The sequence below is a fragment of the Ruditapes philippinarum genome, unplaced genomic scaffold (assembly GCF_026571515.1).
Source record: "Ruditapes philippinarum isolate M1 unplaced genomic scaffold, ASM2657151v2 ctg483_1_1_1_1, whole genome shotgun sequence".
Taxonomy (NCBI): Eukaryota; Metazoa; Mollusca; class Bivalvia; order Venerida; family Veneridae; genus Ruditapes; species Ruditapes philippinarum.
The window spans coordinates 1-23,470 of NW_026855476.1; the positions used below are offsets into that span (position 1 = coordinate 1).

The 23,470-nt window shown below is 32.7% G+C and overlaps 2 protein-coding genes and 1 long non-coding RNA gene across 3 annotated transcripts; 1 reads left to right on the forward strand and 2 right to left on the reverse strand.

The window, feature by feature from the left end:
- Positions 1-802: 802 nt before the first annotated feature.
- Positions 803-10,849, reverse strand: LOC132743469 (monocarboxylate transporter 3-like). Its single transcript, XM_060731990.1, has 6 exons — positions 10,658-10,849; positions 3,985-4,187; positions 3,069-3,212; positions 1,935-2,735; positions 1,595-1,645; positions 803-1,068 (listed from the first exon to the last, which is right to left on the reverse strand). The coding sequence occupies exons 2-6, from the start codon at positions 4,184-4,186 to the stop codon at positions 866-868; spliced, it is 1,401 nt and encodes a 466-aa protein (XP_060587973.1). The 5' UTR covers position 4,187; positions 10,658-10,849; the 3' UTR covers positions 803-865.
- Positions 6,720-17,402, forward strand: LOC132743468 (uncharacterized). Its single transcript, XM_060731989.1, has 9 exons — positions 6,720-7,139; positions 9,239-9,371; positions 11,603-11,769; positions 11,939-12,130; positions 12,509-12,649; positions 13,487-13,651; positions 14,019-14,297; positions 15,917-16,000; positions 16,486-17,402. Exons 1-9 carry the CDS (start codon positions 7,082-7,084, stop codon positions 16,680-16,682), a joined length of 1,416 nt encoding a protein of 471 aa, XP_060587972.1. The 5' UTR covers positions 6,720-7,081; the 3' UTR covers positions 16,683-17,402.
- Positions 17,403-21,405: 4,003 nt separating this feature from the next.
- On the reverse strand, positions 21,406-22,511 carry LOC132743459 (uncharacterized). The gene is made up of 2 exons (XR_009627572.1): positions 22,370-22,511; positions 21,406-22,128 (listed from the first exon to the last, which is right to left on the reverse strand). It is a non-coding gene; the product is annotated as an uncharacterized LOC132743459 (long non-coding RNA).
- Between the last annotated feature and the right edge of the window lie 959 nt (positions 22,512-23,470).

Genomic DNA, 23,470 nt, shown 5'->3' on the forward strand with positions numbered 1-23,470 from the left:
ATCAAATATTCAGCAGGATTGAATAATTATTAATTATGGTATAGAATATAGAATAAGAGTTAAATATACAATATAAATATTGGATATAGAAAAAAATCTAATTTATTGAATATTGCAACCTTTAACATGTCATAATAGTGGAAAATTTGATATCAAAACTTGCCAAATTTATTGACTATACAATTGTTTAATTTATATTTAACTTCAATAATTATTGTGTAAATATTCAAATATCCAAAGGTGAAAAGAAAACGCATTACAAAAGGCATCATTTTGCAACCTCTATTTTTCATCCTTCAGCTTTTTTCACGTTACCAAAGTTCTGATTATTATCAAATGTCAATAAAATGTAAACCATTGTGTAGTCAATACATTTCTGCAAATTTTGATACAAAATATGTCAATATTTTGCTAAAAAAAAGTACTCAAAATTCCCCAAGTGGACATTTTCTATAACAGTAAATATGCAAAATAGAAGATTACAGATCAACAAACAGAGTAGCATTCACAGAACGCAGCCCCCTAAATACCCCCTAAGTGTCGACACTCAAAGGGGCACTAAACGGGTAGTGGGATAACAAACGGGACAGAGGAGGGGCCAATGAAACAACAATTAACTAAAAGTATTCTTAAATAGAAATGACGGAAAACCGTAGGTGGACAGTGACACTAAGAAGGAAAGGGTAAAATACTTACCAGGGGTAGACATTGCAAAACATGCTATTGATATTTAATATTTAAATATGTTGCCTAAGTTTGGTCTGTCACGACACAAAATATAACTAGACGAATCCTCTGGCGATTATTATTTCTTTATTTGATTAAATTCTCACAATTTTTAAATTACAAGTTGGATGCATAATTTTCAAACTTGACTATCAATTTGTAAATCTTCTCTTTTATTTTTATCAAGTAAAGCAACTTCTACTGGTTCCTGGTCGTCTAACAAGGTAGACATAACACCATTATCATTTTGTGCAACATCAATCTCAATATTTGTATTTTCTGGAGAATCAGCTTTACTAAATGCCATCAAACTACTAAACATTCCAAGTAGGACTACGAATCCTGGAATATATAACATATTCTATCGAGATATAAGAAATTCAATGATCCTATATATGACACATTTCACATCAAATCAAACCCTGTCAGAAAAAGTACATATACCAAACTGATCAGAATTAAATATAGTATTACATGTACACTTATTGAAATTTTGCCACAAATACATGTATGTCGGGTTTTTAGTGAAAAACAACTGCTTTTTTATGTGAAGGGCATGTTTCCTGTTAAAGATTCGATAAGTATAAGCTAACAATTAAACTTAAAACAAATATTAATATATTAAATAAAAAGTCCGGCTGGTATATAAAGAAACCCGTTAGGAATATTCCTTGTAAGATTATATGTCGCTTAACTTTGAACATATATTATATGAATACCATTTCATCCTTTCAATTAGTAAAGTACTGGCACTAGTGTATCTCATGTCTGCTAGCTACATATTCTACAATATAAAGTTTATGAAATTACTATGTTAATAACAAAATAACAATAACAGTCAATATAGCACAACATCAAGTTAACATACCTATTGTCATAAAGCTGTAATCATACGAATCTGTCCAGCTATAAATTATCGCTTAAAATAGAAAAAGGTATAATTAAATATGATATAGAAAAATTATGACATATTCTAAAATATATATACAACAAACAAACTATAAAGCTTGCATGCAAACCAACTATATTTCCGGGCCGCATGACTCTACAATAAATATTTCCAAGATCTTCAACACTCTAAAGTTGTAACTTACAAAAATCACACCTTTTACTATCACCTAAATACACGAAGATTATTTGCAAAATAGAAAGACAAACTCATAATTGTATTATACAATAAGGTTATTGAAAAAATTGAAACATCTTACCAAGTACTGGGGGTCCCGTCAGAACGCCTATACCACAGAAGAAAATAAGAAGTCCGTAGCCACTAGACATTTTCTCTATTCCTATTAAACCAACAGTTATAGGTGTCAACAAAGCATTAGGTCCCCCACAATAAAACCCACTCAAAACAGCCAACACAAATCCTGAATATGACCATTGCCCGTATAATGGAAACAAAATTGTTGAAAAACTTAGAACCCCTAACATTCCTATTTGCAGTATGTTGCTATCAATTCCTCCACTGCCCACAGTTGCAGCGGCACACAACCGTCCTAGAGTGTTTGATATACTGAACACTGTCATCACCGATACAACTGATGCATCACCAAACCCTCTCGTTACCATATATCTAGGTAAGTGTAACGAACATGCTGATAATAAAAAATTCCAGGATAACGTACTTAGCATAAATAAAACTAATTGTCTGTTCTTTAAAAGAATCAAACTCAATTTTATACTTGATTTCAATTTTTGGTATATTGTTGTAAAAGTTGAGCGGTCCTCATTAGTTTGCTTTGTCTTCATTCGTTTCAAATTCCGTTCCTTAGAATTAGGCCAGCATATTAAGGACCCAACACAGATCTGTAAATTGATCCCGCTCACGATTAGAAAAGAGCCGTTTATTCCGAATGTTTCTATTAACCAAAATAACAATGGTGATGCAATAAACATCCCAACACCGACAAGAACCTCTCTGAAAGAGAGTGCAATGTTCCTCATTTTCTCGAAGTTGTATGCAATAAAAACAGATTGTGGCATTGCGCCATAAGCGTTTCCGATACCTGAAATGTATAAGAATGTAAACATATTAAAACCGGAATAGGTTAGAAAGTCATTGTCAAAGCATTTCTTTTTACAGTATCGTAAGGTACATTCCTGTCACAAAGTCATGTTTGTTAAGTGTTTGTCGTGTGGCAAGAAGGCTTAACGTTTGATCATGATTAAACCATATGATCTTTAACAAATTATTACCAGCATAGTATAGTACATACAGATTCGGTGTCTGCTGTTAAAATAAAACTAAATCCCCGGTATTATCAGCACCCTTAATGCATTCATGTAACAAATGACAAGCGGACAGTCAATGCCAACAAATTTAACATATCTATACATACCTCCGATAATTCCTATGGTGACGATATAAACGTCGATGCTATTCGAAAAGAAACTGGTAAAGTAGGAAATACTCAGTAGAATTCCACCAACAAACATGCAAGTTCTACAGCTGTATATATCCATGAATACTGATACAACTGGACCTAAATGATATATTAAATAACAGAAACATAATAAATATCAAAATACAACATGAATATGATTGGATTTTGACATGCATAGTAATTTTAAACATATCTGCTTTTGCTGTAAAGCTTTCATATGTATTAACCATACATTTTGCCTTTCCTATTGTAACATCATCAGGGATTAAACTTACGGACAGATGACTTATTACTTGATAATATAGTTTGGGTATTATATATTAACTCATTATGCTTCTGAAATGTTGTTTTGCAATATATACAATATAAATGATTACAAATGTATTGACATTTCAAACGCCACTTGTTATTGAGCATTTGTGTATGTTATACATGGCTGTGTTAGTGTACTTTTCAGCCATATAACAATACTCTTCAGTTCTAAATTACCTTACTCTAGCGTCTTTGATAAATCAGATTTCTTAATTTTTTTGATGTTTTTTCTCTTTCGTTTAATAAAAAACACATGTCGTCACAACATGAAACCCCAGAAAAATTTAACCAATAGACGAGCATCTGAAAATGACTTTTCCATCATTATCCCTTGGTAACTGACGTGCAGGACTATATGAAACTTATACCTGTACTACAGTTAACACACTGTGCATATATGGGTAAAAGATTTAACTCTGACATATTTTCAATAGAAAGGTCTCCAAACTATGATACAATTTATGCCTACAATCATTTATATAAATGTACATATATTAATGTTTAACACATATTATATTTGAATTACCCTGTTTTTACGAAAATTGTTGACGATGCATACCCATTAGATTGAGAAGAGCCGAATTCAGTGCACCAATCATAGAGGTTTTCGTAAGATCTTCGTTATAGAGGTCCATTAATACAGCAAGGTATAATCCATTCATATATAACGTGGTGCATTGAAATATCACCAGACAGTAAACAGTCATTAGAATAATCCAGGCACGCCCTTTGTCTACGTCATCATGCGCAACAGAAGACATGCTACATTTTGAAGAAGGAAAAATGCAAAATGATGACACATAACAAATATAAATAGACTTTATCACACCCGGCAAACTAATACTCCATATAGCAAAAAACTAGCGGATGAGCGGCGGCTAATTATAAGTGATACTTATGTTTTTGTCTTCTTATTCTTTGGAAAAAAAACAAGTTAAATTAATTACAGTAGAAGAAAAAACAAAAAGAACACTTGCTGAGGAAACATTGGCATCTCAAGCCCTCGTTATAATATTATTAAAAACCTTTCGAACATCTCTGATATCTCGGGAGAATGGCGATATGTTTCTGATTGTCAATTAAAATCACTTTTAAATGTTGAACGCTACGTATTAAAAGGACTCAATTGAGGTTTAAAAGCCTTAAAACATAACATTTAAATTTCTTACATAAATGAGCTGGGGCATTTTGAACAGAAATATATGCAAATATAGTTAAGAAATATACTTTGAAATAAATTGGAAATCGTATTTTTATGCTTTTCTTAGCCCGATTTGTTTAAACGCTTTTCTTTTTGGGTCCTTTTTTTACAATTTGAATAATTATTCTGAAAAAACGAAGGGCGCGAATAATCTGAAATTTTGCACAAAGATTAGTGGTCTAAACCTACATCAAATGGTACAATTATCTGGAAAAAAATATGTTCAGTCCCATCATGTCACAAAACCTGAGTGGAGTCCCTTTAAGAGAAATACAATTTTCGTTGATCCAACCATAAATTAGGTATAGAAATAGGCAGACACACTAATATCCAAAGAGAAGAATGTCTGTGTACAACTTGTAATGATAGTATAGATTGTGAGTTCCATGCTTTCTTTATATGTAGAAAATACAATCAAATCCGTGATAATTAATATTCAATTGGTATTTCGGCGGAAAAGAACCAGATGATTTTATGCATTAGTACACGTGATACAGCCACATGAGCAAGCTTGTATTTTATGTATATGTTTTAATGGACAATATATAAACAATTTGACATTGTTATAAATATTGTTAAGGTAGTTCCCAAATATATATATGGTTAAGGTGACGCAACCATATTACGAAATTGTTATGTATACCTATTAATTTTGGACCGGAGGCCTAAGGACACAAATAAAGTTATTTGAATCTATACCAAGTGATTATAAATTAGTAATAAACACAGACAATATAGATTTGTAAATGAGCTGATGCATACTTTTAACTTACTATGTTTTTAAAAACTGACGTAATTTCTTAACAATACTTACGAGTAAATAAGCGAAAGAGCAGCATCTATTCTCTCGTATGTCCAATTCTAAATTTATGACATATTTTAACAAACCCTTCGTATGTTTTAAGATGGAAAGATTGATGCAATCCGTAGTCTGTATACAACGACACAAAACCTTGATATAATTCATTGGAATGACAGCCTTTAAGATTAAACATCAAAAATCACATATTGCTTCCCGATGAACATGACTTGTTTCTATTAAAACATCAGAGAACTAAAAATACCGGTTTATGTCGCTAACACACAGCGATTATGTAATGAATACTTTGTATTTCAATGCTGTTCTTTGAATATGCTCCTTTTATCTTTATTGTATGTTAATACTCCGTTTATTGCTCCTTTGGTTTTCGCGCCAAAGTCTTATTATATTACATTGCTCCTTATAACTTTCCCGCCATTGAATTCCCGCCACATACATATTCACGTGCTTTTCATGATAGCATTGTATAAATAGAGACCGCATGGTCACAGAAGTTGAGTGTGTGTTAAAAAGTATTGTAAGAAGGAAAGTGATTGAGATATATGTAAAATACATTTAGTTGTAAAAGTTGTTAGAGAGATATTGTAAAAGTAAAAATAAAAAAGTGTTTAAAATTGGATATTTAACGTAGAAACGAAAAAGTGTTTCTCTTATTGTGTTTACGACAGTTTACACGTACACGTACATGCTGTTTTCTTTACGAATGACTCATTGTAGAAGTGCGCAATATAAGACCAAAGCAAAGAATGTCGCCAAAGATTTGTTTTTTAAATTTTGCTTCAGATCCGTATTAAAACACTTACATGATATGGATAATTATTTTTTTGTATTATTCGCAAGAGAAGTAAAATAAGCATGACATATCTTAAAAACACCTGTTACCGAATATCTTTTCTAGGGCACCCTTCAAATATATACGGATTTTAACATCTTAAACCATTAATGCCTGATTTGTATTTTTTTCCCTTAAATGTGTGCATACTTGAGTCGGATGTCTCTTAATGTGCCGAGAAATAAGATTAACCATATGCCGAGTAACAGCATAATTATATTATCTTATATAGAAAAACCCTCAATATTTATCATTCAGAAGAACTTGCAATGTTTTCTCTGTGCTACCTGACTTGAATTGTTTAAAGTTGCAAGGTTGAATGTACTATAAATTATTTACTCTTTTTCTATGACTTGCAAATATAATCACAAATTTGTATTTAAAACACAAAACGAGTGTATTTTGTTAACTTACAAATGACAATGCAAGAATTAATATATACCTAGATGTATAATACTTTTTGTTACACTTCCATCCGTAACAAATAAACTAAAGCAGTGACATAAACATACATTCCTAATGCGGTTCAACAAGTTACCATGTCTCCAGTACCTATTGTTAAAATGTTTACAAACAATTAAACAAATACATAAAATGGTAATTACATTATAAAATCTCCCTGCTTTTATCATTAAATGTTAGAAAGTTTGGGATATATTTAATCCTGTGAAATAAAGAAAACAGTATACGACTTGATGAGAATCCTGACGCCTTCTTTCTTAACGTGAACAAGTTATCACTTCATTCTTATATATCAAGCATACGAGTGTTTAAGAAAAAGGAAAATTTTACTTTTTTTAACTATGAATATAATTTTAGGATGTTTTCTTTTGTTTGCATGTGTGGACGGGCTTAAACGCTGTAAGTTAGCATAACGTTCACTGTTTTACACTTGTTTATATTATAATGTAAAAAACACTGTATCATCTAGATGATATTGTGAGGGGATTTAGTTTACTCGTTCAATATACAGGAGTAAATCAATAAGTATAATTGTCTAACAACTCTGGTAACATAACTTAATCATTTGCATGGCATTATCAGTTAATGTGATGTGTGAACATAATCACTTTTCGAAAGTACGTATTTTATAGCATGTAACGGTATAATAAATACATGTATAGTTTATCATAAGGTACACACGTAGGCATACGGATATTTTACTGATTAAGACGACTAAATTTTATAAAAGGTACAATGAAAATATATACTGTCATTTTCAACTTAATATTTGTATATTATTCATATTCTTCTTATTAAATATTGTAAAAACAAGATTTTCTTTTCACAACACGTGCAAATAAGGGGTGAAAAACGTTCACAGAAATTTCATTAAGAACTGAAATATAATTATTAATGTATCAACTTTATAAATACCTGTTGGTAGTCATTCTAGAGGATGGCATCATTATGGCCAATAAAGCCCCTATGGCGTGTATAAACTAAATAATTTATGCATCCTGTTTATGATGCTACAGCCCAGCGTCGATTATTGATACAAATCTATTTATTAATGAAACATCATTAATTAATACAATTAATTTACTTATAACTATTAAGCACGCGACTGCAAAATCTACCTGAGTCAATACATATAATAATTTAGCAATTTATTACGACCTACAGATTATCCTTTCAATAAAAAAAATGTGAAAATATATATACTAGGAAAAGTTTTTTTACTTTTATAATCATAATAATAGATATGTAATATTAAAATTATCTGCTTACTGGGATGATCCGGGACGATCCGGGGTAAAATTATTGTTGCGGTCACACTTACCCCGGCATCACTACGGTAATTTCCAACTAACAACCAGCATGCAGAGTCTAGTGGAAGTTACGGTTCATGCCGGTGCTTCCCCGGTCGTTCCCGGATTACGCAGGTTCCCGGATTACGCCCCGGTTGACCCAGGCAGAGCCTCGGTCGATCCAGACAGAGCCCCTGCAGAGCCAGGGACGATCCCGGCAGAGCCCCATGGATTGAAAACGCGCGAAAAAATGATAACGTTGATGCATTATTTTCATTTAATATAATATCTATTGTTCATTATAATTTTCTTAATAATCCTATGCAAGACTGGACAGAATGGAAATAAGGAAGGTTTTAATACAAACACGTGCAATCATCGCAAATTGCCAAATGAACCGGGCTTTGTTGCGGCTCTACCGGGATCAACCGAAGCTCAGTCGTCATCCTCCGGGACTCTGCCGGCATCACTGGGGCTCTGCCAGAAATCACCGGCGCTCTACCGTAGCTCTACCTCTACCGGATATATCATACCAAGGATCATCCCGGTTTGTGCCGGCAGAGCTACTGTGCTTCCTCGGTGTAATCCCAGTTGTTCCCGGCAGAGCTAAGGATGAAACCGGATATATACTTTCCCAGATCACCCCGGACCACCCCGGTGATATTAAATATTTTATTCTATCCGGGGTCGAATGCCGGATGTTCCTTGATCATCCCGAACGTTGCGAACAGGTTGTTCCCGGTCGTATCCCCGGTCGTTCCCGGATCACCCCGGACGTCTACAGGGGCTTGACGGGATGTAAGTGAGACCACATCTTAATATGTTCCCCTCTTTTTCCAATCAGTAGAACAACAAGAAGCAATATGTTTTCTACAGCATTTGTACTTCTGACATTTGTTATTTTTTCAATTTTATCTTTTTTCTATCATGTAGAGTGTTGTGAGGGTTAATTATTCTGTATACTCAGTTTAAGTCTGTATTGTTGTTGCTGTATTAAAATAACGAAATGACGTCATCATATCTAGAGAAGGATACAATTGATTGTCATACAGTGATAATCGCTTAATACTTTATTTATTTGTCGATACGTAGAAAACGGACTTACTTACGTATAAGAAGATAGAGAAATTTAATTAAAAATACTGATAATTTTTGTTAGAAAAAAGTTGGAATGCTGAATATCCATTAAACAGAAATTTTATCATACAGACTATGCCTCGGAATCATGTGGTCACGTGCTGGGTCCCGACCAGCTCTCAGTAATATTATTTGACGAGGACGTGGATTATGACAAGAAACAACCGTCAAACCAGCAAGATCTTCAGCCACCAATCGAGTTGAGGTATCAGTTATAATTAGTTTAGATAGAATTTCTTGAATTAATCAGTACTCATGACATATGAGAACATATGATTATGTCCCAGGCGGCAAACAAGACCATCTCTGGAATGTTTAACAGTTGTTTTATATACATAATAAAATACACGATGGGAGCTTAGACTTAGATTTACTTCCTACTTTAATTTTATTTCAAAACTTTGAGTATGCACTTTCTTTCTTGTATCACAGACAAAAATAAAAACACTTTCCCTGTTTTCACAATATGAAACCCCAAAATAAATGAACCAATTATGTACGAGCATCTGAATTTGATTTTCTATCATTATTCATTTCCCTGTCATCATAATATAACCCCTGAAATGTAGGCAATCAAAGAGCATTCTCTATGTTTATCACCGACAAATAGTGCGGTAACTTGAGTGCGGGTTACTAATACCTGCTTAAGGTAAGCCTTGACTGTCTTATAATTATAAACCTTTACGTTGTTATGCCCAAATTGCAATATATTGAGTCAACCTTTCCTTATACAATGTGCACTCATGAATATATTATGTGGAACCATCCTGATCTATAGTCAACTGAACAATATATGATGTCAATGTGCCTTTATATGATGTCAATATATCATTATACGATGTGCATTTTTGAATATTTTATGTGGAACCATCCTTATATAAGGTCAAAATAATTATATATTATGTCAGTCTGTCATTATAAGATGTGAAGTTATGAACATAATTATTATGTGGAACCATCTTTATATAGAGTCAACATTATATGATGTCAATGTTTCCTTATATTATGTCAATCTATCAATATACGATGTGCATTTTCAGTATATTATGAGGAATCATTCTTATATAGAGTCAACTTAACAAACTATGGTGTAAATGTGTCATTATATGATGCCAATCTTTCATTATACGATATGCATTAATGAATATAATATGTGGAACCATCTTTATATGACATCAGAGGTCCTACAAAAAGTATAATGACCGCTCAGGCGGTAATTATGTCACGACGAGTAGTTATACACAGCGCGCGTTATATAGTGACCGCAAACATTTAGCGTGCCGAAACCAATGTATAAAAAATAGCAGTTAAATTTAGTGTTGGTTAACCGTATATATGTATATTTTACATACTCAGGGTGAAAAATATCTGTAAACTATTTAGCAACAAAAGTAAATATATCAGTTGTTTAATTTTGTTATATTAACAGTGGTTATTTAAAGAAATTATGAGTAAAATCGTAAATTTCAATGAATAAAAGAAAATGCTAACCTTTGACAGGAATTGTCACAGCCGACGCAAATATAAATAACACAACACCAAACAGTAGAACAATTTCTTCTCTAGCAAGATAAGCTTGATTTTAATTGTGCTAACTTAAGGTAAAAGAGACGTATTTGTTATAACGGTAAACAAAAACGTCCAGATTTTAAACATTTGAAAACGTCTACAATTACAAAATCGATAGTAGCTAAGTTGATATAATAGTAATTATCATGCCTGTACGTACATTACCGTGAAGTTTAAAAAAATAAAAATAGCACAAAGTTACACTACAAGAAATTAATCATAATTGCCTATCATTTTGTATACATCAGACTCTATTATATCTTTCATTAACGCAGTTTAATAGAGGGGAAACAATCCTGGCATGTCACAATGTCATATTTTTATACTACTTATCTCCCTCTACAAGTCCGGTGTCATTTTTGAACATTTGTTTTGTGTTAATATCCATCATAAAGTTTAGTTTAAAACTCATACAAGTGTGAATGTATGTTTTACATTGTTTATGAATATTATATTTATGTTTACGCAATATTCAAAGCTTTGAGATGCGTTTATAAATAAAAGCAGTAATTTATATTTTTCTCTTTTACCATCCGAAAAACATGGTTTTTTAAGGAACAAAATGGCTGCTATTTGAATTATGATGCTTTCATATTTTTTTGTGTTTAAATCACAGCTATAAGTGCCCTTTTATATCGGATGACATTTGATGAATGGTGTTGCGTTCAAATATATGTTGGAATGTAATACAACTGCTACGATATATACATGTAGTATAGTTTTTGTCTTGTTGTTACTGTACATTTTATATACAATTTATATCACTATAGCTATTTTATATTTTTTCGTGCTTGTATTAAATTTGGCATATAATTTATGTTAAAACGGTCATGAACTTTATTGATGTTTAAATTTCTTTATCGCCAGAAACACAATATGGGAATGTATCATAATAGTTCGTGGGGTACCGTCAACAACAGAAGAGCGTTGGATTGGAATACATTGGAGAGAATTTCACGTTTGGGACCTGGCTATAGGAACGGCAGGCGAGAGCATTGAAGAATGTGGTAAAACATACATCACTGTGTTTCAAGGTTAGTTATACATATAATGTCGTCGACAACAACTGACCAGATAATTATATATTAGAAATGTATTTCCATGAATTAACAGAGAGTCATAAGAGGTTTCAAAAGAAAAAATCCATTTTCTTTATTCAGCGACGTAAGCGTCAATTACAAGAAAACCATTTCTCTTATTAAGGTGCTGATACGTCTGCAGTAAATAACTGGACGCTATGTGGCAAGGATACAACACGACTGTTCTTTGAGTGGCCTGGCGATTACGTCACGTTTTACATCTACGCTGATTTCCGGCGTAATGAGTCGTACACAACACCATCGACTACCACAACTACCACACAGGCAACATGTGTGGAACCGGACTCAGTCAATGGTAAAACATTGTTTGGTTGCCTTCAAAAGTTTTAGTTCCTATTTCAAAGTTAACATTTGTATGAACATTATTTTCAAGTATGAATATATGTTTTAAATTTCTTGTTTGGTAAACTGAAGGTTTATGAGATTCCGACAGACCTGACAAGTGTGTCTACATCATGAGCCATTATGAAATGTTCTGCATGTAACACAGTCGTACCATACAACGTTTCATTCAGTGGTGTTCACATTGACTTTGTCCCACATCTCCCATGTCCAGGAATTGTTAAGACCGTCCTTAAAGGGTCATTTGACGTAATTATTTTCTTTTACAGAATGTTTTACTATGATTGGCAGCAAATTGAAATAACAAAATATACTTGCTATTTTGTTCCAGCGGGTGACGTCACTCAATTACCGATTTGTACAACACCGAAAGGTAAAGGAAAGACTGACGGAACGACAACACCCCCTGACCTGGACACTTACCCATACCCACAAGTGCATTTTCGAGTAGACATTACGTCGTTTGATTTCGGTAAGCCTTTGAATCAAATGTATTTAGTTAACCATTAACTTCACTAAGATGGGGTAAAGGCGACTTTCTATATTTCCTGATTGATTGATTGATTTTCTTTAGACCGGGCGGTCAAGGATAACCTACGAAAGTGCAAGCACTTATTTCCAGTAGGGTCCTTATCTCACCAGACTCTAGAGACAGCTATGACATACAAGGGAGTCCGGGAACCAGTTCCTAGCTCTGATTGAAAAGACCCCTTGGTTCTTTTACATGCCCAGTGTATAGCACTGATACATGCGAGGATTACCTGGGTTTCTTACCAGTTAACCTCTAGGTAGGTGGGAAACACTGAAAGTGTCTCTGAAAAATCCTAAGGGTGTTACCCAGGATCGAACCCGGAACCTCTGGAGTGACAGTCAGTGGTCTAACCAACTGAGCTATCGCGCCACCTATTCCTGGTTAAGAAAATCCCAAGTGCCAATTTCGGTAATGATTCATGCACGAATGAGTAGAACCTCTGTACCTTTCTCCCATCTACTTAATAGGATTCGAGTCTACAGCACTGAGAGGTAAAGTATTCAAAATCAGCGACCTTAACCAATCCTACAAGGAGGCCTTAATTTTAATTATCTCAAATCACTTAGAAATTAAAGTAAAACATCTATAAATTATATATATTTCGATTATTATATCATACATAATTAACACTTCTAAGTTATAAAAAGTCGTCTGCTATTTTTGCTACATCTACATCTACTGGTAGCTATTTTTCTAATATTATACATCTCAACTAGAACTGTACCTAGACTGTATACTAGAAGTTGATAATCACAATAAATGTTTTTATTATTAAAGCATGTAATGAGACGATAGAGGAGCAGACGTTAAAATGTAACGACAGTGGACGATGTCTCGACCAGAGCTTGGTATGTGACTTTTTCTTCTCACATAACTGTAAATCAGAAGGTTTTCATGACGATAAATCAGACCAAACGAAGGATGGACCTGCTTTCTGTGGCAGTATGTTTAGTTATTTTATATGTTTATAAAACACATACTGTATTTGGTTTAATAACACATGCTGTATTTGGTTATATAACACATACGGTATTTGGTTATATAACACATACGGTATTTGGTTATATAACACATACGGTATTTGGTTATATAACACATACGGTATTTGCTTATATAACACGGTATTCTCTCTCTTGGGTTTTATAACACATACAATTTTTGGTTATATAAAACATACTTTATTTGGTTTTATAATAGAGTCTACATACGATATTTGGTTTTATGTTTACATTAACTCCTATTAACTTGCTAGAATAAAACGTGATTATCGTTTGTCAGCAACATGCTTTAATTTGATAATGAATCATAGCTAAAAAGACAACCACACCTATCCCAACTACTACGACTGAGGAACCAGTGGAACCGTTTAACTGGGAACCAATTGCCGCTGCAGTAGGCGCACTATTGGCTGTCCTGGCGCTGTGCTGGTGTTGCTGGAGACCCGGATATATACCGTGGAGATTGTCTAGACTCCGTAATATTCCGTTCTTCAATACACAGAAGTGTGTCTGCTGTCGACGTGGACCTACTCAGTGCTGTCCATGTCTGAAATGCTGCACAGGAGATGGTACAGAAGACACATATTTTGGTTGGTATAAAATATAACTTTTTTATAACTTGGTTGAAACAGTGTTTTCTTAATTTATATTTTGAGAGAAAAGCAGAACATATCATGAATGAATGTTTACTGTTTTCATATTGAAATTACATGTGGTCCAATTTTTTAGCTCACCTGTCACAAAGTGACAGGGTGAGCTTTTGTGATCGCTTTTCGTCCGGCGTCCGTCCGTCGTCCGTCCGTAAACTTTTACTTTAAATGACATCTCCTCATAAACCACTAAGCCAATTTCATCCAAACTTCACAAGAATGTTCCTTTGGTGGTCACCTTTAAAAATTGTTCAAAGAATTTAATTCCATGCAAAACTCTGGTTGCCATGGCAACCGAAAGAAAAAAACTTTAAATATCTTCTTTTAAAAAACCCTAAGAGCTAGAGCTTAGATATTTGGCATGAAACATCTTCTAATGAGTGTCTACCAAGTTTGTTCAAATAAAAGCCCTGGGGTCAAAATTGGCCCCGCCCCAGGGGTCTTTGATTTCCCCTATATGCAAAGAGTAAAAACTTAAAAAATCTTCTTTTAAAGAACCCAAAGAGCTAGAGCTAAGATATTTAGCATTAAACATCTTCTAATGAGTGTCTACCAAGTTTGTTCAAATAAAAGCCCTGTGGTCAAAATTGGCCCCGCCCCAGGGGGTCATTGATTTTCCCTACATGCATATAGTAAAAACTTAAAAAATCTTCTTTGAAAAAACCCAAATAGCTAGAGTTTAGATATTAAGCATGAAACATCTTCTAGTGAGTGTTTACCAAGTTTGTTCAAATAAAAGCCCTGAGGTCAAAATTGGCCCCGCCCCAGGGGGTCTTTGATTTTCCCTATATGCTTATTGTAAAAACTTAAAAAATCTTCTTTGAAAAAAAACCCAAACAGCTGGAGTTTAGATATAAAGCATGAAACATCTTCTAGTGGGTGTCTACAAAGTTTGTTCAAATAAAAGCCCTGGAGTCAAAATTGGCCCCGCCCCGGGTCTTATTGATTTTCCTTATATGTGTATAGCAAAAACTTAAAATCTTCTTTGAAAAAAACCAAATAGCTAGAGTTTAGATATTAAGCATGAAACATCTTCTAGTAAGTGTCTACAAAGTTTGTTCAAATAAAAGTCCTGGGGTCAAAACTGGCCCCGCCCCAGGGGTGTCATTGGTTTTCCTTATATGTGTATAGTAAAATTTAAAAAAACTTCTATTAAAAAAACCCAATGAGCTAGAGCTTAGATGTTTAGCATGAAACATCTTCTTATGGGTGTCTACCAAGTTTGTTCAAATAAAAGCACTTGGGTTAAAATTGACCCTGCCGGGGTGGGGGAAGGGGGTAGATCGTTGTTTTTCATTATATGTGTGTAGTAAAAATTTAACATCGTGAAACATCTTCTAATGGGTGTCTTCCAAGTTTGTTCAAATAAAAGCCCTGGGGTTTAAACTGGCCCCGCTCCGGGTGCCTTTATACAGGTGAGCGACCTCAGGGCCATCATGGCCCTCTTGTTTAATTGAACTGTAGTTACCTTAAGACCAGATAACACAGTGTTTTGACTGTGCTCAACCATGGTTCACTTAAATTATTGAAGGTTTTCTATTTATATACAAACATTAAAGCGGGGACAGTACAAGGTGTTGGCGGTGGAGGTGGTGGCAAGAAGAAGTTGTCCGTTATTGGTGGGCGACCATTTGGACAAAGCGGTAGTAATATTTTACTTTGTTATATTTACTAGAAATAACCTCCAAAAAGTGAAACGGAAACGATTTCGAATTAAAAAATATCCCGATATAGTTTCAAAGAAATGACACTGATACAAGCGCATAAACAATACATTTTGAAACGTTCATAATCGCATTTTAAGTTTATATTTCATTCTCTCTTTTTAAAGATATTGTTGATTGTTTACTTATTTGTGAAAAACTCCATAACAAATATCGTTAGTCACCAAATAATTCCACTTTCTCTTTCCAATGCGCTTCTAAAGTCAGAAGTAGCCCGCCAGATTCCAATCATTATACCTCAAAAATATGTGTGGTCATTTGTAAGTCTTCGTTGTTATAATACACATGTAGTCAAATGTTTTTTCCAAACTTATCTAATGTTATTCCTTATATACTTAGTGTCAGGAGCATGTGCCCAAGACAATGCCAAACTCATATTATATAAATTTTATTCCTATTTTTAGGATTAAACTTAAGTAATGCGCCTCACAAATTCGTTACACCAGGTATGAACGCTGGGGGGAAATACGCCGCACCGTCTGCTGGATACGCCCCGTACGGATCGGCTGTGAACGGATATGGACAAGATCCTACTAACTTCGCCACAGATTGGCTCAAATTTATTACAGGAGACGGTGCCCACCTGCGTGAACAACGTTAACGAATATATTGGAAACTACACGTGAAACTCATACAAATACCGTTAGTCGAACATTTTAAAATGACGGGATTGTCAATAAATTATGTGTCACCAATTAGCGACTGTTTTATCAAACAAACAAAAATCTCGTAAAATTTTATATAAACATGACATCATTTACCTTTCTATTAATAGCAAAACATTAACATTGACTTTATAATGAGTAAACAATTTCTGTATTTTATTTTTTCTTTTTATTTTAGATTAGTCATCAGAGCGTTTAGAGAAATGTTAACATTTTTTTACATCGTATATCACAGGTTATTTTGATATTTGACATTCATTATTCAAAGATATACTATGCACATCTTTTGGTAAAATATTTTAATCTTAGAAATGTATTGAAATCCATGAAATTCTTACTAAATATGTTTAATTTGAATAAAATAATGAATAAACTATGTATTGAAAGCTGCATTCCCTATTACAGGTCAAGTTAAGTTGGTCTTTTCTTTAAAAAAAAAACTGCCAGGTTTTTTAATGACACTATATATTCATATTGTGACCACCTATAGTTTGTAGAGTTCAAAACATAACATATCTACTTTAAATGAAGTCGAAACATGTTTATTTTATACACACAAAGAGACTGGGTAGCAATTATTAACATTTTTAAAAATCAAATTTGAGCATAGTATATCTTTAATATACAAAGGCTTTAAATAGATTATATTTAACAGACACTAAAATTATTGTTCTTACACCCAACCCCCTGCCACCCCCTTAAACATTTTTCTAAATAAAAGACTTTATCATCATTTTTTTTGTAAGGTCATGTTAAAGACAGATTTATGATTGATATATGACGTACTTCAAAATCCTCTCAATGTGTAATACAGCTAAATATAATATATAAACCTAAAGCCCGTTAGTGACCAATGATTCTACCCATTTGGTTTGTACATACCAACATAAGCCGACTGATTTTACTAAACCATAGTTTATATAGACAAATCCAGATATTAAGCAGGGTTAAGGTAACGAGCTACCATGCACAAACAATCTTATAATGCATACATTGAACGTATGCCTTTATATTTAAACGTATTTATTACAGTGACACGTTCCGCTCCTTATTTACATATACGAACGTAGCCAATACGTTGCCAGATAACATTTATAATTATCTTCACTTTGTGTTTAGGTGATCAAATGGTCATTATAAAAGTGCAATGTACCTTGATCTTGGACTTGTATTTTATTCTAATAGACAATGTCATGAATACTGCTATTATTTTGAAGTAAGAAGACAATGTCATGAATACTGCTTTTATAATGAAGTTAGTAGACAATGTCATGAATACTGCTATTATAATGAAGTTAGTAGACAATGTCATGAATACTGCTTTTATAATGAAGTTAGTAGACAATGTCATGAATACTGCTTTTATAATGAAGTTAGTAGACAATGTCATGAATACTGCTATTATAATGAAGTTAGTAGACAATGTCATGAATACTGCCTTTATAATGAAGTTAGTAGACAATGTCATGAATACTGCTTTTATAATGAAGTTAGTAGACAATGTCATGAATACTGCCTTTATAATGAAGTTAGTAGACAATGTCATGAATACTGCTTTTATAATGAAGTTAGTAGACAATGTCATGAATACTGCTATTATCATGAAGTTAGTAGACAATGTCATGAATACTGCTATAATAATGAAGTTAGTAGACAATGTCATGAATACTGCCTTTATAATGAAGTTAGTAGACAATGTCATGAATACTGCCTTTATAATGAAGTTAGTAGACAATGTCATGAATACTGCTTTTATAATGAAGTTAGTAGACAATGTCATGAATACTGCCTTTATAATGAAGTTAGTAGACAATGTCATGAATACTGCTTTTATAATGAAGTTAGTAGACAATGTCATGAATACTGCTTTTATAATGAAGTTAGTAGACAATGTCATGAATACTGCCTTTATAATGAAGTTAGTAGACAATGTCATGAATACTGCTTTTATAATGAAGTTAGTAGACAATGTCATGAATACTGCTATAATAATGAAGTTAGTAGACAATGTCATGAATACTGCTTTATAATGAAGTTAGTAGACAATGTCATGAATACTGCTTTATAATGAAGTTAGTAGACAATGTCATGAATACTGCTATTATAATGAAGTTAGTAGACAATGTCATGAATACTGCTTTTATAATGAAGTTAGTAGACAATGTCATGAATACTGCTTTTATAATGAAGTTAGTAGACAATGTCATGAATACTGCTTTTATAACGAAGTTAGTAGACAATGTCATGAATGCTGCTTTGATAATGAAGTTAGTAAAGTTAGTAGACAATGTCATGAATACTGCTTTTATAATGAAGTTAGTAGACAATGTCATGAATACTGCTATTATAACGAAGTTAGTAGACAATGTCATGAATACTGCTATTATAATGAAGTTAGTAGACAATGTCACGAATACTGCTTTTATAATGAAGTTAGTAGACAATGTCAATGAATACTGCTTTTATAATGAAGTTAGTAGACAATGTCATGAATACTGCTTTTATAATGAAGTTAGTAGACAATGTCATGAATACTGCTTTTATAATGAAGTTAGTAGACAATGTCATGAATACTGCTTTATAATGAAGTTAGTAGACAATGTCATGAATACTGCTTTATAATGAAGTTAGTAGACAATGTCATGAATACTGCTTTTATAATGAAGTTAGTAGACAATGTCATGAATACTGCTTTATAATGAAGTTAGTAGACAATGTCATGAATACTGCTTTTATAATGAAGTTAGTAGACAATGTCATGAATACTGCTTTTATAATGAAGTTAGTAGACAATGTCATGAATACTGCTTTTATAATGAAGTTAGTAGACAATGTCATGAATACTGCTTTATAATGAAGTTAGTAGACAATGTCATGAATACTGCTTTTATAATGAAGTTAGTAGACAATGTCATGAATACTGCTTTTATAATGAAGTTAGTAGACAATGTCATGAATACTGCTTTTATAATGAAGTTAGTAGACAATGTCATGAATACTGCTTTTATAACGAAGTTAGTAGACAATGTCATAAATACTGCTTTTATAACGAAGTTAGTAGACAATGTCACGAATACTGCTTTTATAATGAAGTTAGTAGACAATGTCATGAATACTGCTTTTATAATGAAGTTAGTAGACAATGTCATGAATACTGCTTTTATAATGAAGTTAGTAGACAATGTCATGAATACTGCTTTTATAACGAAGTTAGTAGACAATGTCATGAATACTGCTTTTATTAATGAAGTTAGTAGACAATGTCATGAATACTGCTTTTATAATGAAGTTAGTAGACAATGTCATGAATACTGCTTTTATAATGAAGTTAGTAGACAATGTATGAATATGAAGTTAGTAGACAATGTCATGAATACTGCTTTTATAATGAAGTTAGTAGACAATGTCATGAATACTGCTTTATAATGAAGTTAGTAGACAATGTCATGAATACTGCTTTTATAATGAAGTTAGTAGACAATGTCATGAATACTGCTTTATAATGAAGTTAGTAGACAATGTCATGAATACTGTCATGATATGCTTTTATCATGAAGTTAGTAGACAATGTCATGAATACTGCTTTTATAATGAAGTTAGTAGACAATGTCATGAATAGCTTTTAATAATGAAGTTAGTAGACAATGTCATGAATACTGCTTTATATAGTTATGAAGTTAGTAGACTTTTATAATGAAGTTAGTAGACAATGCTTTATAAGAAGTTAGTAGACAATCATGAATAACTGCTTTTATAATGAAGTTAGTAGACAATGTCATGAATACTGCTTTTATAATGAAGTTAGTAGACAATGTCATGAATACTGCTTTTATAATGAAGTTAGTAGACAATGTCATGAATACTGCTTTTATAATGAAGTTAGTAGACAATGTCATGAATACTGCCTTTATAATGAAGTTAGTAGACAATGTCATGAATACTGTTATAATAATGAAGTTAGTAGACAATGTCATGAATACTGCTATTATAATGAAGTTAGTAGACAATGTCATGAATACTGCCTTTATAATGAAGTTAGTAGACAATGTCATGAATACTGCTTTTATAATGAAGTTAGTAGACAATGTCATGAATACTGCTATTATAATGAAGTTAGTAGACAATGTCATGAATACTGCTTTTATAATGAAGTTAGTAGACAATGTCATGAATACTGCTATTATAATGAAGTTAGTAGACAATGTCATGAATACTGCCTTTATAATGAAGTTAGTAGACAATGTCATGAATACTGCTTTTATAATGAAGTTAGTAGACAATGTCATGAATACTGCTATTATATTGACATAGCCAATTACAAATGCTGCTTTATTGTTAGATATATATTTTGGACCGGAGGCCTTTAATTATGAAATAAAAGAGTTCAGTTGAAAAAAACAAAAAACAAAAAAAAACACCAAAAAACGCAAGTTTCTGAAGCATCATACCAATTCCACTTACATTAGACGTAGAGAATGGCGAAAATATCATTAATGATAACAAATAAAATCTTAGTATGTTAGCATATTGAAAATGTCCTGGTTTTGTAGAGGACGCAATTGGTCAATCGGTCGATAATATATAATTCGAAAACAGGTGAAATTAGAACACTAATTTGCATAACATTTTATTGTAAAGAAAAGAACAATGAATCGTTGCTTCTTTTTTTTATTTAATAACAAAGTTTTGTATAATGTATAAAATGACTAAGCTAAAATATTGCACACATTGTAAAAGTTTATGTCATGAATTAAATAGATACTGATACATCGTAAAAAAAATAAATAAGAACACATTATCGTCCAAATAAATCTCCTTGGCAAAATAAAGATACCCGAAACAAGAATCAGTTCTCCTATTGTTTTACATGTACATTTGCTATGAAGCGAATTTCAAAGGAAGTCAACTCTCTGAGTACATGTATAATGTTGTAAAAACATAGTTTCTCTCCCTTTGATATCGGCACCCGATAGCAAGCACTCGGATAATATTCAGTCCCAAAGACTTTTTTTTGCAACTTTCACCCCTGTAAATAATGTTAATAAGGTCATCGCACCATTTGAGCTGACATTATTTCTCCCCCATGATCCTAGTGAACTGTCACGTCGACATCCGGGACATTTATCGTCAAAGTGATGTTTGTTTCCCCAAGAGCTACTATATGCGCTACATCCAGATATATGCTGACCATTGGGGTCAGAACTTGTATTGACGGAACTTCCCCAACTGCTGGCTCCCCAATTGCTGCTTGCAGATCCGCTGTTTCCCCAAGAATTTCCCCAAGACATTTTGTGTGACTGTGTATTGAAATATTGTTGCAATTACTTCTACAATGTTCTTTCTCGCTAGTAATACGACGTCTTTGCTATGTTTTTGCAGTACCTGAGAAAATAATAAAGCATCGGTAATTACTGATTTAAACTTTTAAACATACAAACTATTGGGTTAAACCACACAAAAAATCTTAACGAAGTGTTTCAATCAATTCTATGTTAGTAAATATATGTATATGTAAGTATGTATTTAAATGCATTTTATTAGTTGAAATTGTAAGCATAAATTGTCATTTAAAACTATTTGAAAACATTCATTTTTATAACATAATTGTTTATTAAATACCTACCATTTGTTGTTCAGTTCTCAGCAATCGGGGAACCCTGTCTATTTCCTGCTAGTTGGAAAAAGTGTTCGCTAGTCAAATCGTCAGTTCAATTTATACTGCCTTCTTACTGTAATTTTTTATAAATAGAAAAAATAAATACCCAGGGTTTATTTTCTGACGTCAAACGATCGGCTTTATGAATAACTAAAATAACCTTTATCCTATTTTAAAATTAATCTTTAGAATAATCTATGCGTCAATGTTCGGTTATTGTATAGAATGAAATGGAAGAAGTACAGTATTTGTAAATGTTTGAACTTTTGATCCATTTTAACAATATATATAAGCATATGCTATTTTAATCGAATTAAACTCTCCGTCATAAATTGTATTCAAATCTAAAAGTTTTAAAAGATTTTGGTTTTATTTTTAACTTTTATATGATTACTTTTCAATATTTAGATTAATTACATGTTTAGAAATAATTGCATGTGTAATAAGGGTATTTTCTTCTTCTTTTCAATCGTTTTACTCACTAAATAACAATTAAACATTTTGCGAAATACGAAATTTGCAAAAAAATGACGTATTTTCACCTATATTTGATTGATCAGATTTTCGTTTCAGTTTAATATCTTATTTGAAAACACTCTTCTAAATAAATTAGCAAATAAATTAAAATAAGTTAAGAACTGTCGTCGGCTTACAGTCATCTTAAGTGAACGACATTGTTGAATCTTTTTACTGTATGACTCCATGTACGTTGCATCAGTTCCTCTCTGAATCGACCTGACTTCTTAACTATGCATAACAAATCAGTGAAATCTGAGCATTACAAAGATCAAGCAGTTATAGAAATAGAAAATTGAGCCGTGTCATGACGAAACCAACATAATGCGTTTGCGACCAGCATGGATCCAGACTGTTCGCAAGGATCCATGCTGTTCGCCTTCAAACCTTATTGGAGTAAGAGAAACTGATAGCGAACAGCATGGATCCTGATCAGACTGCACGGATGCGCAGGCTGGTCTGGATCCATGCTGGTCGCAAACGTACTATGTTGGTTTTGTCATAGCGCGGCTCAACTGATAATAATTATGGAAACTCAAAAGACTCCAATGC